Raw genomic sequence first — 21,847 nt, forward strand, 5'->3', positions numbered from 1 at the left:
GAAATAAGCTCCAATATATATCTATCAACTTCCATAATTAAAAGATCCCATGTTGACTGCTCAAATCATTTTATTGTTTGGGAACACTTAAACCAATGTAACTTTGGTTGTACTGACTTCCTGGGTTACGGGCTTACACTTAGAAGTATGTTTGTACATACTATCTCATAAAACAATGCATTTATTAAGTATAACTGGATGCAAAGGACTGTGCTAATAAGCTTGAGGGACAACTCTTGCCCCAGAGGATCTCAAAGAACACAAAATACACTCAAGGAACAACAATGCAAAAGGAGGTGTTACAAAGGTAGGTGCAGAGTCACCGAGGAGGAGACAAGTAAATTCTATCTGGAGAAGTCAGATGAGATCCACAAAATATCCAGATATTTCCATCCTCACCATTTATGCTGGGATTTGACCAATCAATCATGTGGTAATACTTGTTAGGAAAATGAGTTGTTTCACAAACAACAGGAGCAAGTGTATCTTGGATTACTCCAGAATTATCAACTTTAGAAAATACACACTATTTCCCTGGCTGGCTTGGCTCAGTGGACTGAGCATAGGCCTGCGAACCAAAATAACACCGGTTCGATTCCCAGTCAGGGCACATGCCTGGGTTGCAGGCCAGGTCCCCAGTTGGGAGTGTGCGAGAGGCAACTGATTGATATTTCTCTCCCTCTCTTCCACTCTCTCTAAAAATAAATAAATAAAATCTTTAAAAAGCAAAAACAAAAGAAAATACACACTATGTATTTTTCAATTTTTTAAAAGTTCATCCAAATCATAAACCTTTAAAAAGAAAACCAATCTGGAAAGATTAGTGTAGCGCACAATCACATTTAAAAACAACACTTTCATATCAAACACAGAACAACACTAGCAATGGCAAAATTCAATTTAAATGCATATACAAATCCACTTTAAAATGCCTCTTTGGGACATTATCTAGGAGACAATAAAAATGACTTGATTCTGTTCTGTTACTAACCTAACTAAATTTGGTGCATAAATCAAATATATAAGAATATCTTGGGTTTGCAAAATTAGAGGGTTGCATGAATAACCAACCCTTCTCTACCTAACATCAGAATTATATTTTTATATAATTCATATAGTTGTATTTAAATATAATCTGAATCATTTAAGAACAGCTCTTATGCATCAAATTTATCTGCAGTAGAGAATTAATTTAAAGACACAATAGCACAAAGAAGTCAAAAGCAGTGAGAAAGGTGTGACTGAGGTCTCCCCGGATCATCCCTGCGAACCAAAGGCCAGGGATGACCGCAGGTGCTTGGGGGCAACTCTGCTGAAACCGCCAGGCCTCCCCCAGTCGCCAGGTCGGCATTCCCCGACTTTCCAGTGGGTGCTCTCCTTTGTTAGTATTCTTCTCACTTGGTTCCCTTGTTGGAAGAGATATTATCTACTGATCTGCATTTAAGTTATTTTCTCATTCTTTTTAAAGATCAGGAGACATAAACGACAATCAGAGTTTCTGATCAACACCTTATAATCACTATTAGCACACTGAGCTGAAGTGATTCTAGCTAAAACCTACATTCTGGGCAATCTGTACAACCCTAGAGAGGGAAAAAATGCATTTTCACTAAGCTTCTCTGAACTTTTAGAAATCACCTGGTGACACGCCCACCTTCCATGACTGCCTCTCCAGATCCTCAGGAACCAAGGGGCCACAGATTGGGAACCACCACTTTATAGTAGGATAGGCATTTGCCACTGGTAGTGTGGAATCTGTGCTTTCAAAATCAACACGTAAGTTAAGAAAGAATTCATATACATACTAAACGGGTACCTCTGGACACACTTTTGAAAGAAACCTGTCTTGGCCCACGCATAATACCTGGATTCCTTCCTTCGCTACGAAAAGGGCGGACTATGGGTTTAGGAAATTTTGTTCCTTCCAAAGCTTTGGCAGCAGCTGTGTGTTGGGCTTTTTTAATACTAGTTCCTTCAGCTTCCCAGTGCTGATCTCCAAGGGTCAGCTGTACTGTAAACACCTACAAATGAAAATTGTGAGCTCTCAATTCATGAAACCTGATGTTAATGGTAGTATGTCACTTGGACCTTGAACATTTTTTATGGTCATGGTTTAAAAGGCCTGGTCCTTATATAGGTACTTTATCTTATCACCTTTTCTGTTGTTTTTCCAAACACAAAATTATATATATATCTGACTAGCAATGCGTAGGACTACATAAAAAAAACTGGACTTTGAAGGACAGGAGTGAGTACAGATTTTGAAATGTTTTCTTGTTAAAATATTAAGACATTTGGAAGCCATCCAGATAGAAACAGTCTTCCAATTACTTCTCATAGAAGAAATTTAGCAAACTTGATATAGACACGTAACGACACCTCATACAATTTATGACAATATTTGTTTTGATGTTGTAATGCGTTTGTGGACTCCTGTCTGAAAACGACACTCCAGTAGGACAAAATCCTGAATAAATTTGGGAACGGCAGCCAGGCTGTAAAACGCTGCCTTCGCTTTCCTAAGACTACACTATTCAGACGCTGCCTCCGCTTCCAGAAGAAAACCAGACCCACAGCAAGCAAAGAGCTAAAAAAACATTTCTGAACTCAATTCTAAGGAAGCGTCCAAAACAGCTAATTTTGTTCTCAACAAATGGCAAGCCTCTTTTTCCCTTTGAAGTATAAAGATAACTCCATTCCACTCTTAAAATTAGGTTATGTCAGTGTTATTAGTATTGAAGTAACACTGCCAGAAAACAATGACCCCTCAGAGCGCGGTGAATCGTTACCTTTGGTGCACGTGTGAGTAACAACCTAGGAAGCCCGGGAAAGTACACATGCCCAGACATTTCAAATTAGTAACCGGAGGGACCACTGAACATGTCTAATTTTTATCAGCTCCCAAAGTGACCCTGATGCACTCTGAAGTTTGAGACTCACAACTTTGGAGCTTTTATTTTCCTGATTTTATCACTGGGAATCACTTTATTTCCTCTAAAACAATTCACATGAGAAATGTTGATTTCAGTAGATGTAGGTCATTTCAGTGCTGTGCCTGAAGGGATGGAGCAACTTGCCTTCACAGCTGATTTTTGTTGCAGGTCTTAACTTCAGGATTCCCTAAGTGCACAGCTTCCCCTAAAGGTGAACATGAACGATTCCTTCACCCCCCTCGAAACATGAGGGGCCTCTTGTATTTATGCTGCAGTTCACCAAGTTAGTCATTAAGCACCGACACCATGAACGCAAACCCCTGGCTGGCCTGTGAAGCCTGAGCAGAAGCCTGCGATGCTGGGCAAGCCCTGGGTCATGTTCATGATCCTTTCATGGAAAGACACTGAAGAGGAAAATGCTAAAAAACAAGATTAAGAGTTAATTCCACCAACAGTCTTGCCCTTCTCCAGGACCTTACTCATCCGGCGCTGCTGTCACTCTGCTGCCTTCTGTGTGGACGATTCGTTAGCAAGTTAGAATCTTGGTTTTGGTGGAATTAAGAGTACACCAGACGTCTCTGACTTTTTAAACAAACAGTCATCTAGGAGGGAATAACTTTTCCTCTTTGAATTATTTTGTAGGTTTAAAAAAATGCAGTTATAGATTAAACATAGAACCAAATTACCTAAAGTACTAGAGTTCAAGAGAGAAAATACATATTTTAAAAATATCAAAACAATTAATAAAGGGAATCCCAAAGTTAAGCTCTGCAAAAAAAATCCTGTAGAAGAAACAGAACAATGATAGAAAATGACTAATTGCCTACTAAAAGTAAAGAAATAAAAAATAAAAATAAATAAATAAGTTTTTCTAATTATGCTGTAGAATAATGTTAAAACTAGCTTCAAGTGAGTGGGTAACTTCTGTTTTTTTCTCAAATGCATACTGCTTAATGATAATAGCTACTATTTCTCAAGCATTTACTAAATGCCAGGCACTGTGTTCCATACTTTAACATATATTCTCTCATTTAATTTTCACAACAAGCCTATTTGGTAGGTATTATTATCCCCATTTTACATATGAGGGAACAGAGGTTCAAAAAAAAAGTAGTAACTTGCTCAGGGTCACACAACTAGAAAGAAGCTAGGACTCAAACCCAGGTCTGACTTCAAAGGCCACTTACTTAAGAGCCCTACTGATGACAGTGATTGGTGTTACTTTTAGTCAAGTGAAAAAGAAACTTGGTATCACTTAAGGCTTGAGGTTTGCAAGTCAAGAACAATGAGGCATAAAGTGACAAATAACTCATCCTTATTTGTATTATATATGTTACTGCAAGGCCGGGATCAGAAACAGGAGGCCAAATTCCCTACCTCTCATACTGTAACTTCTTCTCTAGCCTCTCATACTACAGTGGCAAAAGATAAAGCCAGATATGCAAACACTAAGTTCCCAGATCTTTATTAGCATGAATATCAAACAAGCGTACAGGACTGAACTCCTGACACACAAATAGTAAACATTCATATTCTAGTCAGTCTTCCATTTTCTAAGGTCAGGGGAATGATGAGGAAAACTGACACCAGAGACAACCCAAAATATTCACTTTGAGACTGATTTCCACCTCTCATCTTCAAACCTTTATTTACCTGACGGCTAACAAGTCTCAAAACTGATTTCAGGTTCACCCCCGCCCTGCCCAGTCTAAGGTACATGTGCAAACACGCAGGAAAGGAAAGCCGGAGGGGGGCTGCAGCCAGGAGGGTCGGGGCATGGAAAACTCATAGGGGATCATTCACAGGTGCTTGAGAATTGTCTTTATTCAGAACCCTAAACAACCATACACTAACTGGAGCTTTAAAAGTCAAATATCCTAAACAGAAGTGTATCTTTTATTTGACCCATTCTACAATGATAAAAAAGGAAATAACTTGCTGAAAATCTATACTTTTGCATCTCTTTAAAACAACCTCAGCAGTCTGAAAATACGTGTTTTAAACCACAGCACCACTTGCAACAGTATAAAAAAGACAAGAGAACATTCCTGGTGGGTTATAAACGCACAAGCAGTATGGACAATATTTACCTTACAGTGAGCCGGGCCTTGCTCACGCAAAAGCTTATACTCGGGCTGAATCTTGTTGAAACGGGCTAACTCATTCACAAGACACATTGGGGTTTTCTCTTTGGGGTGTGCCATGCTAGGAGGAACTGAAAAATAATGTAAGAGCATTGAAGTCAAGCATGTAGACTGCTGCTCTCCTATGGATATGAAAAGAGCGAGCAAGCGAAGGTCTAAGGGTTTAGAGCAGCAGTGACACCAAACTGCAGACCACACTGGGCACGTCCCTGAAGACAGCTGGGATCTTTTCTGAACCAGTTAAGGCCAGGGTGTCTTCAAAAGAGAGAATAGAAGTCGGGGGAATAACTAAACCATGGTGGGCAAGCAAGATCTGAAATCAGATGAAGCATTGTTATTACAACCAACCAAGGGAATAACAAGGAGGTCTTCTGAACACACACGGCAACAGCTGTCGGCCGTATTCTGTTCGTTATTTCACAAAACGCAACATCCCGACACCACTTCTCAAACAATAAATGTCGTTTTCCGCGTACACTTAACTTCTCATTACTGGGTGTCCCTAGTCAGATCCCCAGAGGCTGCCATCCTCAGAGCTTACCCATTTCTGAAAATTATAAAAGGAAAATATAAAATGGCCATGGTGGCAGGAGTTTCACAAAGTCAACAGGATGTAGCTATAAGACACATTAGAAGAAAAAGCAACAAATCCCAGAGGACTGAAATAGACGGTGCCACTACCTTTTAAGACTATCTCAAACCGCAAATGTGGGGAAAACAGGATCTCTAGGGACTATGACAAGTCAAGTATGCTATCTGGCAAGCTGGGCCAACGAGGTCTAGAACCCTGCAGCTCAGAGTGGGGCAAGCTAAGCGCTCCAAGAATAGGTTTATAAAGTAAAGGGAATGAGAGAATGAAATGCAAAGGAAATTGTCAGGTAGAAGGGACTGAAAGGCATTTGTTGTAAAGTGACTCTAGCATGGAGGCACCCATGCTGACACTCCATTTAACTGCCTTTTGTCACTTGAGGGGGGTGGGAGGGAGTATACTGTTTTTAAGTTTTTTAATTGAGGTGTTTCAAGTCTTTTCTAATCAATAAGCACATTTATTTCACTTTTAGTTTCCTAATCAGATTTGAATGTTTCTAAACTTATTTCCTTCTTTAAAAATCTCTGCTTTGTGCAATCTTTAATTGGTCCTCACTACGATTTCTGAACTAACTCTGGAATCTCAACTTAAACTTACTCATTTAAAATAAAAATTAACAAATGCCAATGTATTCTTCTGCTTGCCAGTAAAGCTGACTGCCCCCTTGTTTGGCATAAAATCTTACAGACATATAAAAGGGGGGATTACACCTACAAAAGTTATTTGTCAGTTCTGGGAAATCATTTTAAAAGCAAAATTTTCCCATACAACAATGACTATCCAAAGTGGAATTTACTGTTCAATTCTCCCTGCCAGCCACCACTTTATAATAGACTAGGCTTAATAGTTTAGTTTTCAGTTCTTTTTCACACTTTGAAATGGTCTGTCCGCCGAGGCCTCCAACAATCCAATACACAACCAAGTGTTTTATATCTGGGATAAAGAAGCTTGGGCAGTAATATTTTCTTCTGCTTCTTAGAGGTTAATGTGAGAGCTCCCTGTATCTGTAACCTACTTATCAGATCGAAAAACAGGCTGAGAACACATTTGAACAGAAGATACTTGGATTCGTACGCTTACCTGCAGCTGCACTGGTGGATGTGATAGATGCAGAGGGTAAAGCAGAGTTTTGAATAGGTCTACCTGCATTTTCAGAGGGCAGAGAGCTAGTAGTAGAAGGAATACTCATCAAAGGCTGGGAGAGAAGAGACTGGTTCTTGTTCAGTATTTGGCTCCCTGAGAGAGCAGCAGATGGGTTCTGAACTTGCACTTGAACTTGAGACATGGTCACTTTCAACAAAAGTGAACAACTGCAGGTAAACAGCTTTCAGTGCAGGTTAATTCAGTGCTATGAAGTCTAAAGTTCTACCTAAAAGTTGTAAGGGAAAGAAAATAAAAAGGTAAATTATAGAGGAGATTTGTAATTGCCAATACTTAGTCAAAATTGGTGTCACCTTCTCAAGTATGAAAAGAGCCCCATTTAGCATGTAGCTATGTCGATATATTATCAGTGTTTCTCCTTGGTATACAATAAGGTTCTTGGCCTCGTGACTTTCTCCATGTATTTAAATTACTTACAATACCCACATGCTCTGCATGTTCATTTTATGAAGAAAATCAGTAGGGTATAATATTTATTGGTGAATATTAAAAATTATAAATTGCAGCTTATATTAAAAAATACCAATTATTTAATATGGAGAGGTTTTCCCATAGTATATGGGATATGGTAAAGGTTTCTGGCCTCAAAATTCTAAGAAGATGAAGGCGAATTAATGTGCTACCATGAATGGGTGAACGCAAGCAAACACGGCTTCCATTTAAGGGCCTCCAGGTGCTCAAACTGTCAGACTGGCACCTTTGGAGCATTCCTTTCGGCTGACTGAAGAAAGAGAAGAATTTCTCACTTTTGCTGTCTCTTTTTATAATGGTAAAAGGTTGATTTGCTTTCCTAAGAGGTTTGTTTTGAGATGGTCTCATTCAGCTACAGACCCCAACAAAAACTGTTGCATCCACATCAATGCTTGACCCTGAGAAATCCTCTGAAGAGCAAAGAACATCCTACAGTATTTGTACAATTGAAAGCAAAAATGGAGAAGATGAAGAAGAGAGGAACAGATTTCAGGCTGGCAGTTTTTCTGCGGTGGCTGGCAGGGTAGAGCCTGGGGAAGCAGAGGAGAATGTTTTACTGCATCTTGTAAGCCCCAAAGGCATTCCTTCTAAATGCATTTTGATTTCTCCGCAAGTCAAAAACAAGGACAGTTTTGCTCATTTTCATGACCATCCTTCAAAAAACTGAAAATACTGAAGGCAAAGGTACCCAAACATAACTAGCAGCAACAAAGAACAGAAAAAGCCAACCAAAGCAGAAACCACCAAACTAACAAATGAAAAATTTTAGGACAAGAGTAATTGTCTGTCACTTCTTTTTTCTTTTTAAGTCTCAAAATGATTTCTAACAAAAGCTGGGCCTCTAGAAAGAGATGGATGACCAGAATAACTGAGTTACCGGAGGAGTCCTGGCACATTCTCTCTCGCTTAGAGCAAGAAGGGCTGCAAAATTCAACCAACCCAACCCAACCCAGCCCAAAACCAATACTTCAGCTGAAATATGACTTTGGATTATAGAAGCATAAACATTACCCTATTCAACATAATTGCCCAATATTGCAATTGTTCCTTGTTTACTTTTGGAATCAGAACAAAATAACAGTTCCACTGAAAATCTAGATAATGTCTTAGCAGACAAGCCGCCAGTGTCAAGAAACAAGTCCAGAACCATTTAAAGCCAGCTATGACCTTGTTTTACTGTTTTTATTTCCCTCAGCTGCCAAATTATAAATATTTCTCTCTCACTCTTCCCCCTCTCCCAGTCTTTCTAAACTCTGTCTGAGGGCATTTTTCTATCCTCCCTGCAAAGTCACTTATAGTACATTTACAACTTCAGGACACCAACCACAGGTCACAGGTCACAAAGCAATCAAAGGCAAGTGTCTGCTTCAAGGTCAACCCATATCTCAGAAAGAGCAACTAACTCTGCTCTGGGTGCCTCTGAGCACCTGAGACTGAATGAATGAACTAAACTTAGAAAGGGAAGGGCCCAAAGGGATCTTTTTTGGCTGATGCTGTCTATAGCAGGCCCACTGCCAGAATTTCCATCACAGACAAAAATACATAGGTTTTCTAGAAGTTGACAAAGGGAACAAACAGGTTTTTAAATAAGACTGTCCAAAAAATGTTAACCTCAAGTTCACCTGGAGGAGTTATATCTTTATAACAACTGGTTGAAACAAGTAGTTCAAAATTGCAAATAAAAATCTTTAAACCCTCCTAATAAGGCTGTGTACTTTACAAACTTTTAATTTCCTACAACATGACCGATACTAAAATTCAAGAAACAGTAGTCATTTGCTAATAAATTTTTAGTCATTTGCTAATTTAACACTTCTATGGCCTGAAAAGAGAATCTAAAGCCGTGGTTCTAAAGAGGGGGTGATTTTGTTCCCCAAAGACATGTGACAATGTCTGGAGATATTATTTGGTGTCACAACTGGGGGTCAAGGGGACCTACTTGTATCTAGTGGGTAGAGGAGTCAAGGATGCTGTTCCAAGTACACACATAGTCACAAAATAAAATCTTACTAATGTAACAAGTAGCTTATATATGCTTAGATAAGAAAAGAAAACCCCCTTTTCACCTCAAAGGCTCTAAAAGAACTGATGCTAATTAATGTTTTACCCAAACAGATGCTCATCTCCCAAGAGAAGCTAGGCAGCTATCATAGTTATAAATGGGAGAAAAATATTGTTAACTCACATAATTCAGAGAATAAATAAAGCTTTTGATTACTGCTGTTTATATAGTTCACAGCAGCCTTCAGGGGAATCACAGAATTTTGGATATATCACTTCAGTATAAATTTAGAACCTGTTGCTCAACAGTGCTCTGTCCTGAAGATCAAATCCTTAACTGAAAACTTGTTTTTTCCTTCAAACCTATCATTAAGGATTGTTTTCCATCAGATAAATTAGGGACTCAAGAGAGATGAAAAACTCTGTTCGAGTCTTCTTATGGAAGAACAGTATTTCATATACAGTAAAATTAGGTTGTGAAGTTTGGAACACAGACTCCTCAGTGTTCCCAGCCCTGGAAACCCCTTTGACTGTGAAGCCTGCGTGGTGCTACTTCCCTGCCTCCCGCCTCCTGCCTCCAGCAGACTCATCCTTGGTTTTTCTCCTGTTTGAAGAGCTTTAGACAACAATTCAGGAAAACACGTTCATCTTATTCTCAAACCCTAACTTTATGAAGCATGTATCAGCACTATAACACAAAGAGGAGTGGTATAACAGAAGTATGGATACCTCTTTTGGAAAGTCTCCTAATTCCAAGCCCTCACACCCCAGCTCCTCCTGGGTCCGAACTGTGGCCTGCTGACCCGAAAAAAATCTCATAAAAAGAGTCGCACCTTGGCTGGCAGGTTCCATCTTACAAGTGCCAAGTACTTTTTAATGGGTTGTGGCGAAGAGGAATGTGGGCACATGAACTCTACAAAAGCATTTTTTTTAAAGTATATATGATGTACTAAAAAGTGATCAAGCACGCTATGCATATTCTTCACTAAGCAGTGACTGTATCAAGAGTAGGCCAGACTGAGTTTGGTCTGAATGATTTGTTTAACCCACAACAAGGCAGACCATTCTCGAAATAGTTAACAGAACTATCAGCAATAATGCTTAGTCTTATTCACTCTCAACAGACTGTTAAATCACTTAGTATAACATAACTATTTCAATTATGGAAAAAAGTGATTCTTAATATCTAATTTTTACCAGATTAACTCATGATTTATAATGAAGTAGCTGTATTTCTGCATAATCCGCACATCATTTGCCACTGTAATAAGTGATGTCTCCAAACAAGATGCGTTTAAAAAAGAAGTCATTCCAATTCTAGACAAGATTTTAAGATAGCCACAAACATTTCACTAAATATCTCCCAAAGTCCTTTATTAAATCTTATGTGGTATGAGGACACTGACAGAAAAGCCTACTCCAGGTCCTTTCCACAGTAGAGCACCAGCAGTATCAATAGCAATTTTAGGATATATTCATTCAATACTCAACAAAAACTCATTGAGCATCTACGACATGTGAACCCTTATATGGAAACTTGTACATTCTCCTGTGATAGAAAGAATCAATTTGTTGAAACTTTTCCTCAAAGATACAGAAGAGATCTTTCAGCAACCAACTGTAGATCTATTCATCCGCTCTCTCTAAATTTTGAGGGGCTCCATTCTCAGAGAAACTTTGTCAACATTGCCCAAAAAGTTAAGGAATAAACCACTTTTCCTACAACAGCCTTGAAATACACCTAAAATACTTTCACATCAACAGTTACTTTCAAGATATTTTTCTGACATATCTTTCTAGTTGCAACATGGTTGTATGTTTTCTGCAGGTTAACTCACTGCCCGACTTCACTGCTCACCAGCACCTGCCATCCACTGCCCCCCAGAAACAGCAGTTCACTGCCTCCAATAATTATCCAAACACCTGTAGATAGGGCACCCACAGTATAGAAACATGGCAATCACTATTATCATACATAATCGTTTCCAGAAAGTCAATGTCAGTATCAAGCAAATAATATCCAATAGCGGGCCCACATGTCAAATCACAATACTAAATGGTTTTTTAAAAGAAATATGATCCCATTAGTTAAAAGAGAAAAAAAAAAAATTATGTACTTGGTGCTCACGAGAAAGACACGGGAAAAGTAGCCCTGAGGAGGCACAATCACTTACAAGATAATAAAATCAGCCAAAAATAATGCCTGGAAACAACCCAGGCTGTTCAAGACCTTTGCATTCAGTACAAGTGACTGAATGTGGCCCCTGTCTCACAGTTGGTCCGATGCCAACTAGGCAAGGGAGGATTTTCTTTCCATACAAATGTAACCATTGGGTGGTCCATTTAAAGAAACACTTCCTAAAAGAGAATTCATTATTAATTGTTTATCCTAGAAAAACCTTACAACACACTGTGTACTAAAGTGAAAAAAAATAATACCTCTACAGCCTAACAAGCTGCAAACCTTAACTTCTTTTCTAGCTTTGAAACCTTATCAAGCTCCCCCTCTTGCCTTCCCTAGAAAAATTCTCAAAAATAACTAAACTCAAACATATTATTTTTGTAAACTGGAAGTATTTTTAAAATCTAAACTTATAAAAACATAGAAAAATGTTTTAAATCAACCAAAATAAATATCTTATAATATGGTACAGATTTTTAAGAGTAACGTGAATAAGGGGCTTGGTTCAACATAACAGTTAACTGGCCTTCCCTTTCAGAAAAAGGGAAATCGTAGTCTGTGACCACGTGCCATCTACCTAGAAACACGACTGCACTTACCACCATCTTCATGCAAAATAGACCAGTGCCAAGACCCAGTTTCTAAGAAACCAGCATTGCTGCTAAGTAGCAACCAACAATGTTAAATCAGACCAAACTTCGGAGTTGTGGCTTTCAGTTCTACTCCCAACTCAGAAAGCAATTACATGCCCAGCTCTTGATAATCAACTGCCCTGTGCCTCGGTTTCCCCAAATCACTTAGTAACAGGATGTCTGACAAAGCTTCAGTCCTAGCAATCTCAGAGCTAAGACCCTGAAGGAATCTTGAGGATTGGTAAATTATTCAGTGCTTTAAAAAGAAAATTACTATACAAATTCAATGTGATGACTGTAAATCCATTCACTGGGCTTTGGACAATTTAGTTAACTTCCTTAATGCTTCAATATCCTCATTCCAAAGAAAGCTGGGGTAACCTGTCTTAACTAATTACCACCTAGAGATATGATATGATAATGTGCTTTCAGCTCTTAGAGGGAAAGTGCTTAAAAACACAAAGCAGTGTCAATGCATGTATTGTACTTTGCAGATAAAAGACTGTAAAATCCTAGGAACACTCTTACAAAACATTTTCGGTCTATCTGCATGATCACAGGCAGCCAGTGGTAGGCCAATGGTAAACAGAACTTCATTCCTAACCCTATCTCATGACAGAACACTGAGTTATCCCACAGGTTTGAAAACCAAGATTAATGTAAACAATCTGAGAAATCAAAGGCAAACTACAGAAGTTTCTATAACCAAGACGCTTACTGACCAAGTGACGTTAATGACAACTTCAGTGGTTAATTTTCACATCTCAACACTTAAAAAGTATATGGCAGTGCTGGCCAGAGGGTTTTACACTCTTGCCAACAATTTTCCCTGCACTTAATTACTTTCTAACTAAATCTTAAGAGTAAAAAGAAATTCAAACTGTAAAATCTCTTCTGTTTCTCTAATATTACAGCCAGAAGTAAAAGTCATTTTCCATTACTAGGTAACTCAAGAATTTAAAAATATTATGGATTATAAACAGGCCTGAAATGATAGAGCCAAATTACGTGTACCTTAAAAAGAGGTGCTCCAGGAACAATGTTGTTTTGGTTCAGATCTGAGAGGTTATGTGGTTAGAAAACTCCTGGAAAATAAGAAACAATAATTTACTAGAGATCTTTTTCTGAAAATGAAGATATATATTGTTAAAGTTTTGGGGAAACCTGAAATTTACAAGTGGGGAAGCTTCCGAAAACATGATGTTATGAGCAGCACACTGTCAAATCCACAGAAGGCATGGCCGCAGAGGCAGGCAGGCACGTAAGAGCCAGTAGAAAATTCCTTTTCAGTCTCAATGACTTTCTGATAAGAGAGCTGTGAATACCTAAGATTTATTTTTTTTAAAAAAGGAACTGGACATCATCTACTGCCTGATCACACAAGCCTGATTTTTAAACTTTTACCTACTGGCTAGATATTTTATTCATAAATGCCCTTACCATGTGCTTGTTGATGCAAATACAATTACACAGAAATTTTACAAAAAAGGCACTTTGCACATAAATATTCTTACATAAAATTGCAAAATACGAAAAAGCACATTACCACTGGTAAATCCAAAAAATAAGCCTTCTTTAGGAATGGATTTCAAGTGATGTAAGAGTTTAATTCTCAAACTCTCAGGTCTGCTTCATCTAGAGGGTCCCCCCTTTTAAATGGCTGTAGTCAGTAGCAAAGAGTCAGTAGCAAAGAGAATTCCTTACCTTGAGATGCTTTGCATTTTTACAATAGTTTTGCTCATTTCAACTTTTCACTGCTTCTGTGACTTAATACATAATAAAAAGTAGCTGTTCACTGTCCAAGTGATTTTAGAAATAAAATCAAGTGCCCTAATTTGTTTTATAGTCTTTTAACAGCTCAAGCTCTTTTTGTAAACAGTGTATAGTACTAACAATTTCCCAACCTAGAACCCTTTGTTCTCCAATCTGACCCATTGAGAAGACAAGCAGGAAGGGAAACTGAGCAGCTGAAACAGATGTCTAAGACCACCCACCTAACAAGAGCCCACACCATTTACCAATGGGGCTTTCCTCAATTCGAACCCATCTATGCCGAACAATTATGGTAGATTTGGGGTATCTAGGTTTCTAGCCCAAAATAGAAGTTAATTACATTGGGGGAAAAACGGAGTTGCTTAAGTCAGACATAATGAAAATGATAAGAAACAACTGCCAACCAACTCAAAGCAAAGTGAAAAAAGGGGTGGGGGGAGTATCAGTTTGCAAACATTTGGATTTCAAACATCTTCCCACAAGTGATAGCTGAGGTTCATATACACATTCACACTTCCTTGAGTAAACATTTTTTAAAATTCTCCAACCATTTTCAAATGATAATCCAAAGCCATCATGATTATTACCAATATATGTATATAGCACTTCCTCCAAACAGCAGCAGAGAAGAAAGACTGTGGATGGGTTAAGCCCAATTCCCTTGCCTTCCCACACAAGAAAGCATACCAGAATCCAAGAGAGAGTTAAATTAATGGCTTTATTCATTAAGTAATTATTGAACACCTACTATTTGCAGGCACTATTCTAGACATCGGGGAAGACAGGAGCACACAAATAAGATGTCGGCTCTGTCCTCATGGACTTCATATTTGTATAGAAATAACCTTGAACCCAACACAAATTTAAATAAATAATTCATACTGGCATTTTAATTAGTAGTAACAGATCAATTATAATACACACCACCTCATAACTAAAGAAGACACAAGGGTCCATAAAAGAGCTCTTGGCTGAAAAATGTCGATTTAGGATAAGGGCAAACCAGCTAGCACATGGTTGTTTGGGTGTATGGTGAACAAAGCTCTTGACTGGGGGGTCTGAGTTTGGGTCCCAACTCTGGCGCTCAGGAGAATAACCCTGAACAAGTTACTCCTGTAGTCCTCAACCTTTTAATGTATTAAATGGGGTTACCACGACCAATTTCATGATTAATAAAACAATAACCATATGGTTCTTGAGTGAACTGACTGATAATGTAAATAAAATACCTGTAAACTATGACATGACATGCCAAAGTTAACTGTTAAACATCACTTTCTTAAGATACACAGAAACTGATATTATAAAATATTAATAAATCATGTTCAAAACACACTAAGAAAGAAAAAATGTAGCAAACTTAAAAGGAACCTCATTGCTTCCAAAATAATTTTTTTTTTTTACATTTGGTGCTTAAATTGATACATTCTCAGTTAATAGGGAAATTAGTGCCTAGAAGAAGTCATACTCTTAAATGTTTCAGACTGTAAATGTTCACTCTTTTACAAACCAGAAGGAAACTTGTTTCCCTAACTATATTTGACTGTCATCTAGGTAAAAGGTCATGGAGCCTTAATAAGTAGGTTGGTTAAATTGTGCAACAAAGAACATAACGAGACTTATCATTAAATATAACTTATCTTCTTTCAGACAGAGAAAAGGACTGCCTACTATCTTGTACAAATCACAATGGCATCAGCACACAATGGCCCTATCTGTATCAGGGTGAAATCTGCAAGAGTAGAAAACTCATGCTTAATTTTAACCTAGAGAAAGCATGAACTTCAAAAAGGCAAAAATGTGAGAGAATCAGACACAATCTAGTTAGATCATAAAGCTCATGTCAGAGGGGAGCCAATATAGTAACTATTTAAGAAGCATTGTCTGCTCACTGCATCCCCAGAAAAGATACGTTTCCAATACCTTTTCATGATTAACAAGAACATGTATGTCATTACAGACTATACAGTTCCCTTGTAAGGTTAAACACAGAATGGAAACTCATACATTATCTCACTAAAACCCCAAATCCAAAGGCAGATTTAATTTCATTGATCTAGCCTTTTAAGGCTGGCCATAAGAGATGACTATTGTCTGGGGGGACATCCTACAGGCTTCTTATTCAGAGCACCACTGATTAAAAGAAATTTAAAAAAAAATTGTTCAGGAGACAGCTCAACACCAAACAGTATGTTATCCTGAATGTGCCTAACACCATTAGCCAGGAAATGGATGTTAGCAATGGCTGGGAAGCAAAGATACAACCACCACCTAAACCTAAAATTAACCTAGAAGCTCAGTTAACTCAATTCCAATTAAGCAGAATATTATAGTTCTAAAGAAACTAATTTTCTTAGCAACGACCTTGTGTATAGTTAATAACTCATTTTTAATAAACTTCATGAAATATTAGAGCAATAATTTAGGGGACAGCCTCCTTCCACACAAAGGTTACTGAAACATCCTCCTCCCCATTTACTTCTAAGCACTTCCCCAAACCTCTGAATCAGCTTAAAAGTTTTAATTTGACTGCAGCAATCTATCACAACAAACAAAAATAAACTGTAAATCTTCAAACTATTTCAAGGAAATGACAAATAGGTTTCATTTTTAAAACTGAGTATTACTAAACTAGACTCACCCCACCCCCCAAATTGGCCTAAAGTCCTAGTGAACAAAATCCATCATAGTTGCAGTGGGGGAATAAATTATCCTGAACAAAAAGCACTTAAGCATATTTAGAGAGAAAGGGGTTCAGTAGAAAGAGCTCAGGACCCCGCTCCAGTTTTTTGGCCTCCTGGACCTCAGTATCCTCAGTAATCATGATCCTTCCTCTACAAAGACATTTACAAGTATCAGAAATACAACATAACCTATATAATTTTATTAACCAATGTCAACTCCAATAAATTCAATTAAAAAAAAAAAAGAAATTCCACACAGTGTGTCTACTGCAACCCTTGGCACAAAGGAAGAGCTCACTGAACAGGAGCTTTTACATTACTAGTTAAATTCAATCTGACCTTCCAGATTCGTTTCCTGCATCACATAACCCTCACCCGGTAATCCTAACCTGGCACATGGCAAGAAAGAGCTCAGTAAATAGTAGCAAATATTATCATCCAGCAAGCAAATTCACTAATCCTGTGCTCAGTCACATAAACATCTATAAATATAAACCTATAGCTACACACCATTTGTTTAAAAAAAAAATACTTTAAATGGGAAGAGAGAACATGCTGACTAAAATCAACCTACTCACTGGGCAACCAACCAGTTCTAAAGCTCCATCAAATAGAGAAATAATCGGATTTAAGGAAAAGACCCCAGGGCAAAAATAATTTTCTTAGATTTTGTAGTCTTGAGACCTGACAAAAACAAAAACAAACAAACAAAAAAAAACACACAACCCTCTAGGACAGTCATGACCTCTGTACCCTTTCATAATAAAATGACCTATTTTGCTTCCATCACTGTTACTAACTCACAAAGTCGTCACACTTCTCTCCCAAATCAGAATCCAGATTCAAGAGAAAGAGATGAGCTACAGATGTAATACTTAGAAGACCAATTCTTCATCGAAAGCAAATACTTTCTTGGATAATTTTCTTACTTTGCTTTCAGTGAATATATTTTGAGGAAGCACCCCGAATACACTCCTTTAACAAATAAATGAATGTGTGTAATTCCAGAAAACGTAATTAAGTCTGCAGAGAATTTGCTTCTACCTCCACTTTTCTGGTACCGTAAACCACTTTTATTGTACATCAACCTTATTCACTACCATGGAAATGTAAATATTTTTTAAATACATTAAGCTATTTGTAGTAAGTTCACAATTTTCCTATTTTTAAAATAATAATTTTCTTTAGTAAGGTTTTTTTAGTTCAGGGCATTAGGTTGTGGGCAAAACAGATGTCCAAGCCATCATCTGGTGGCATTTAAAATCAACACAGCTATATATTATAACCCTATTTTCCCTTCAGTAGGTGAGAACATAGGATTTAATCAACATTAGTCAAGCTGTGTAATATTTGATTTACCGATAAGCATACCTTGGTGCAAAATTCATTAAACAATTTCCTTTAAAAAGCAAAGACTTCTGGAGTCAAAGCAAAAGTGGAAACAAATCTTTTAAAGATCTAGGAATACCTTCCAGAGCTGTCTCAATTTAAAATTAACTGAGGTAAATATGCCTGCTCAAGTATTTAATGAGCTGATGTTGCAATTTCCTTTGAAGCATATCAAAAATAAAATGGATTAATAAATTAAAAGATGAACAGATGGAACAGACATGATAAAGTGTAGTAAAATGTTAATAGCAGAGTGTGTTTGATAAATACAGAGGTAACATTAAAACCCTTTATGCTTCGTTATATATTTGAAAAATATCATAATGAAATATTTGGTAAACATAACCAAAGCAACCAGATCTTCTTATAGTTCAATCTCTAACTTGTAAATTATATTTTGGGGAATAGCATAAATGCTACAGTCTTGATTTTGATAAAGTTTTATTTAAGGAAAAGCTCAGGTAGAAAATTACGCCAGAAGCACATTAACCCCAAAGGTCTCCATCACCAGAAGTTAACTTAAAACAACCTGTCATAGGTCTAGTTAAAAAAAAAAAAAAAAAGTCATAAAATTCTCTAAAAGCTTCTGAAGGCTCCAAAACCCCATTCTGAGAAAGAAAGCAATGCCAAAAGATCTCATTTGAGGGGAAGAGTTTACATTTCTCCAAATAGAGCAATTCTGTGTCATTAAGATGGACAACAAATAAGATGATCCAGTTTGGAAGCTCTTATGGCCGGGCAGCTCAGTTGGTTGGAGCGTCGACCCCACACACCAAGGTCGAGGGTTTAATCCCCAGTCAGGGCACATACACAAATCAACCGATGAATGCATAAAGAGTAAGCTGAACAACAAATCAATGTTTCTCTCTCCCCCTCCCTTCCCCTTTCTCTAAAATCAATCAATAAAAATAATAATAATAATAAAAACAAGGCCCCATGACATCCAACAAAAAACATAACTTTTCCATGAAAGTTTCATCTTCATACTGGTGAATTCCGCTCGCACTCCATTCAGTAAAAGGGATCAGAGCAAGTTGCCCTACAAGCTGAGTCCCACCCTGTGCCTCCCACGTTAAATACTTCTTCACTGTTTTATGGGGGACAGACTTTGGATGAAGCAGCACAGGACAGTCCCATGTTTAATGATTACACCCAGAATAATGTTAATGATTAGACTTCAGAATTGGAGGAGGGGAGGGAATTCTGAGTCATGCTCATTTTTAAACTTAAGGTAATCTGTATACATAAATGACTTTTCTGGATGAATTTTAAAAGAGAGCAATTTAGCCTGAACAAACTGTACAGTATTTATGGTAACGATTCCGAAAACATAAAAAGTTTTACTTGAAGCCTACTGGGAAGTACAAAGCATCTTTTAAAATAAAATCCATTTTGTGTCCTCTCTTAAGACACGAAATTCGGTTTTCCCTCCTAAGTTAATTTTAAGAGATACAGATAACCCTCCCCATCTCCTAGGGTGTAATAACTGAAACACAGCATACATTTCCACTGTGCCTGATCAAGCACAAAAACAAACCCACACGACTGAAATAACAATGTGACGGGTCTAAAAGCTGGAAACTGTTCATGACCCGAAATGTGAAAATAATGACAAACAATATTCCTATCAACTTCCATTCTAGGAGAGAAAGAAAAACGTGAATATCTATGCTATGAATTCTTACTAAATTTGTTTGTAAATAGAAATTTAGGGAGGTGGGGGTCTTAGGAAAATAATTCTAACAAGTTTTGAAATCAAATATTCTTTGCTTAATTCTTTAAAAAATTTTATTTATTTTTAGAGAGGGGAAGGGAGGGAGGAAGAGGGAGAGAAACATGGATTGGTTGCCTCTCAAATGCCCCCAGCTGGGGACCTGGCCCAAAACCCAGGCTTGTGCCCTGACTAGGAGCAGAACCAGCAACTTTTCGCTTTACAGGACGACGCTCAACCAACAAAGCCATGCTGGTCAGGACTTCTTTGCTTAATTCTTAACCTTAGGTGATAGCAGCATATTTACACAAGAACTGTACAGAAACTTCAAAAGTTATTATTATGAATTATTAACTGCTGTTTAACTTTGACACAGTTATTCTCCATTAAAAGAGGTTTAACATATATAGGTCTCTCCATCAAAACAGGATTAGGATGTCTGTATTTCTGATTGCTTTTCAATTACAGTCATTAATAGCTCAAGAATTGTTGCTTTTGTACACAAAGAAGAAAGGAAGTATTTTTGGATATGACTTTGAACGGAGTAAGCACTGAATCAAGAGCTAGTTTGGCTGCACATTTTTTCCCTACTGTATAATCACGTAATAAAGACGAGACGCCCAACAAACGAAATGAGAACTGTGATTCTACTAAAAAGTAAATTTTGTGACTAATTCAGAGTCTAGGGCAATCTGGTAAAATTATATGTTCAGGATTCAAAATACCCAGTCCCGGGGAGAGGGTATTACATTAATACATGAAACAAGGCTGACCCCTGGCTATGAGTGAACAATTGTCAAAGCTAAGTAACCAATATATGCGGATTCTCTATACCACTCAGTTCCTGTATGTTTTCCATAATAAAGTTTTTTTTTTACACTAGCGTATCTACTGCAATATTCAAACATCATTTCCCAAACATTACAATTTTCAATTACGTCTTCCGTTGCTTGGGTGTTTTTAGAGAGTCATCCAAAGATTTTAAACTACAAATGATGGCAAGACTGTGTGGCACGAAATTCTAAGTAAATGTCAAAAACAGGGAGGCCACTTTGCATTATGTGTTACTGAGAGATGGGTGTAAATCAAAACAGTTTTAAAATTTTTACTTCAAATAACCCCAAGTACAGGAGAATCACTCAACAGAACACACACACACTTCTCAACCTTTTGTAAATCTGAACCTCCGTGAGTCGCCTTTCCTTAAGGAAGGGTACACCTAAACGACTAAGTACAGAATTAAAAGAAACCCGGTCCTTAGAGTTGCTGCTTTATAAATCCCACCTGTCAGCAGGAAGACTGAAACCGCTCCCTCAACAATCCAACTGTATTTTTAGTTTTTACTTCAACAAGCAGCAATGTAATTTCCATCGGGTAAGCACACCGATTCTTGAAAGTCCAAAATGAACCAAAAAAAAAAAAACTAGTTTAACTCTCTTTTCATCGCCCTCGAAACGATGAAAGCTACAAGCAGAAGGAAAGCGTGACCTTAAAAACGTCCCCACAGCTAGGGAACAGGGGCAGAACGGACTGAAGCACACACACATCTCCACCGGAACAGCCGAAAACTTCCACATAAGCAATCGTGCGACACGGAGGTGGGGCAAGGGCTGAAAAGGAAAGGCGGCCAACAAGGAGGAGGGAATAAAAGCACAGCTGCAGTAAAAAAAAAAAAAAAAAAAGTTACAAGTTAGAGATGTAGCGCAGGACAGGACAGACATTTTCCAGCTTCGTGCACCCCCCTCCAGAGCCTGACGCGCAGCAAGTGCCCCGAAAAGGCTCGCCGAGCTCCAGGAAAGCGTCCGCCAGCAACTTTCCGGGGAACGGAACGCCAGCAAGAAACCGGATGACGGCAGGAACAGGGGGAGCTGGTGAAAGCCCTGCAGTCAGCCGGCCCAGCCGAGGAGATGGGAAGAACAGCATCTTTTTCGGACGGCCGACTGACAGCGTCCCCGTTAAACGTACACCCCTTTCGGATATTAACCACCCCAAACAATGAACCGGCGCCGGGGGCGGGCACGCTGAACGTTTCTGCCGCTAAGGGAACCCGAACGGGGAGGTGGGTCCACTCCGCTCCACTTTACCCACGAAGTTATAGCTTAATATCACGTAAGAAATTATGCAGACGCTTTAACGGGACACGCTGTGGGTCTGGCACTTTGATAAGCGCCTTGCAC

General features: G+C 38.2%; 1 protein-coding gene across 7 annotated transcripts in view; it reads right to left on the minus strand.

Moving 5' to 3' along the window:
• STAU1 (staufen double-stranded RNA binding protein 1) overlaps positions 1 to 21,847 on the minus strand; it is a 47,683-nt gene that overhangs the window by 25,044 nt on the left and 792 nt on the right. For 2 of the 7 annotated variants that reach the window (XM_090286540.1, XM_090286539.1), the window contains exons 2-3: positions 13,128 to 13,198; positions 6,747 to 7,035 (exon numbers count right to left, since the gene is read on the minus strand). The exons of 1 other annotated variant lie outside the window; for it this stretch is intronic. In XM_090286540.1, the coding sequence (XP_090142666.1) occupies positions 6,747 to 6,951 (205 nt within the window). In that variant the 5' untranslated portion in view covers positions 6,952 to 7,035; positions 13,128 to 13,198. Of the gene's footprint in view, positions 1 to 1,864; positions 1,966 to 5,023; positions 5,071 to 6,746; positions 7,036 to 13,127; positions 13,199 to 21,847 lie in introns of those variants that run through there. 4 more of the 7 variants (XM_090286541.1, XM_090286543.1, XM_090286544.1 and 1 more) reach the window with 4 other exon arrangements.

Source organism: Furipterus horrens, unplaced genomic scaffold, assembly GCF_987537825.1.
Source record: "Furipterus horrens unplaced genomic scaffold, mFurHor1.1.pri manual_scaffold_8, whole genome shotgun sequence".
Classification (NCBI taxonomy): Eukaryota; Metazoa; Chordata; class Mammalia; order Chiroptera; family Furipteridae; genus Furipterus; species Furipterus horrens.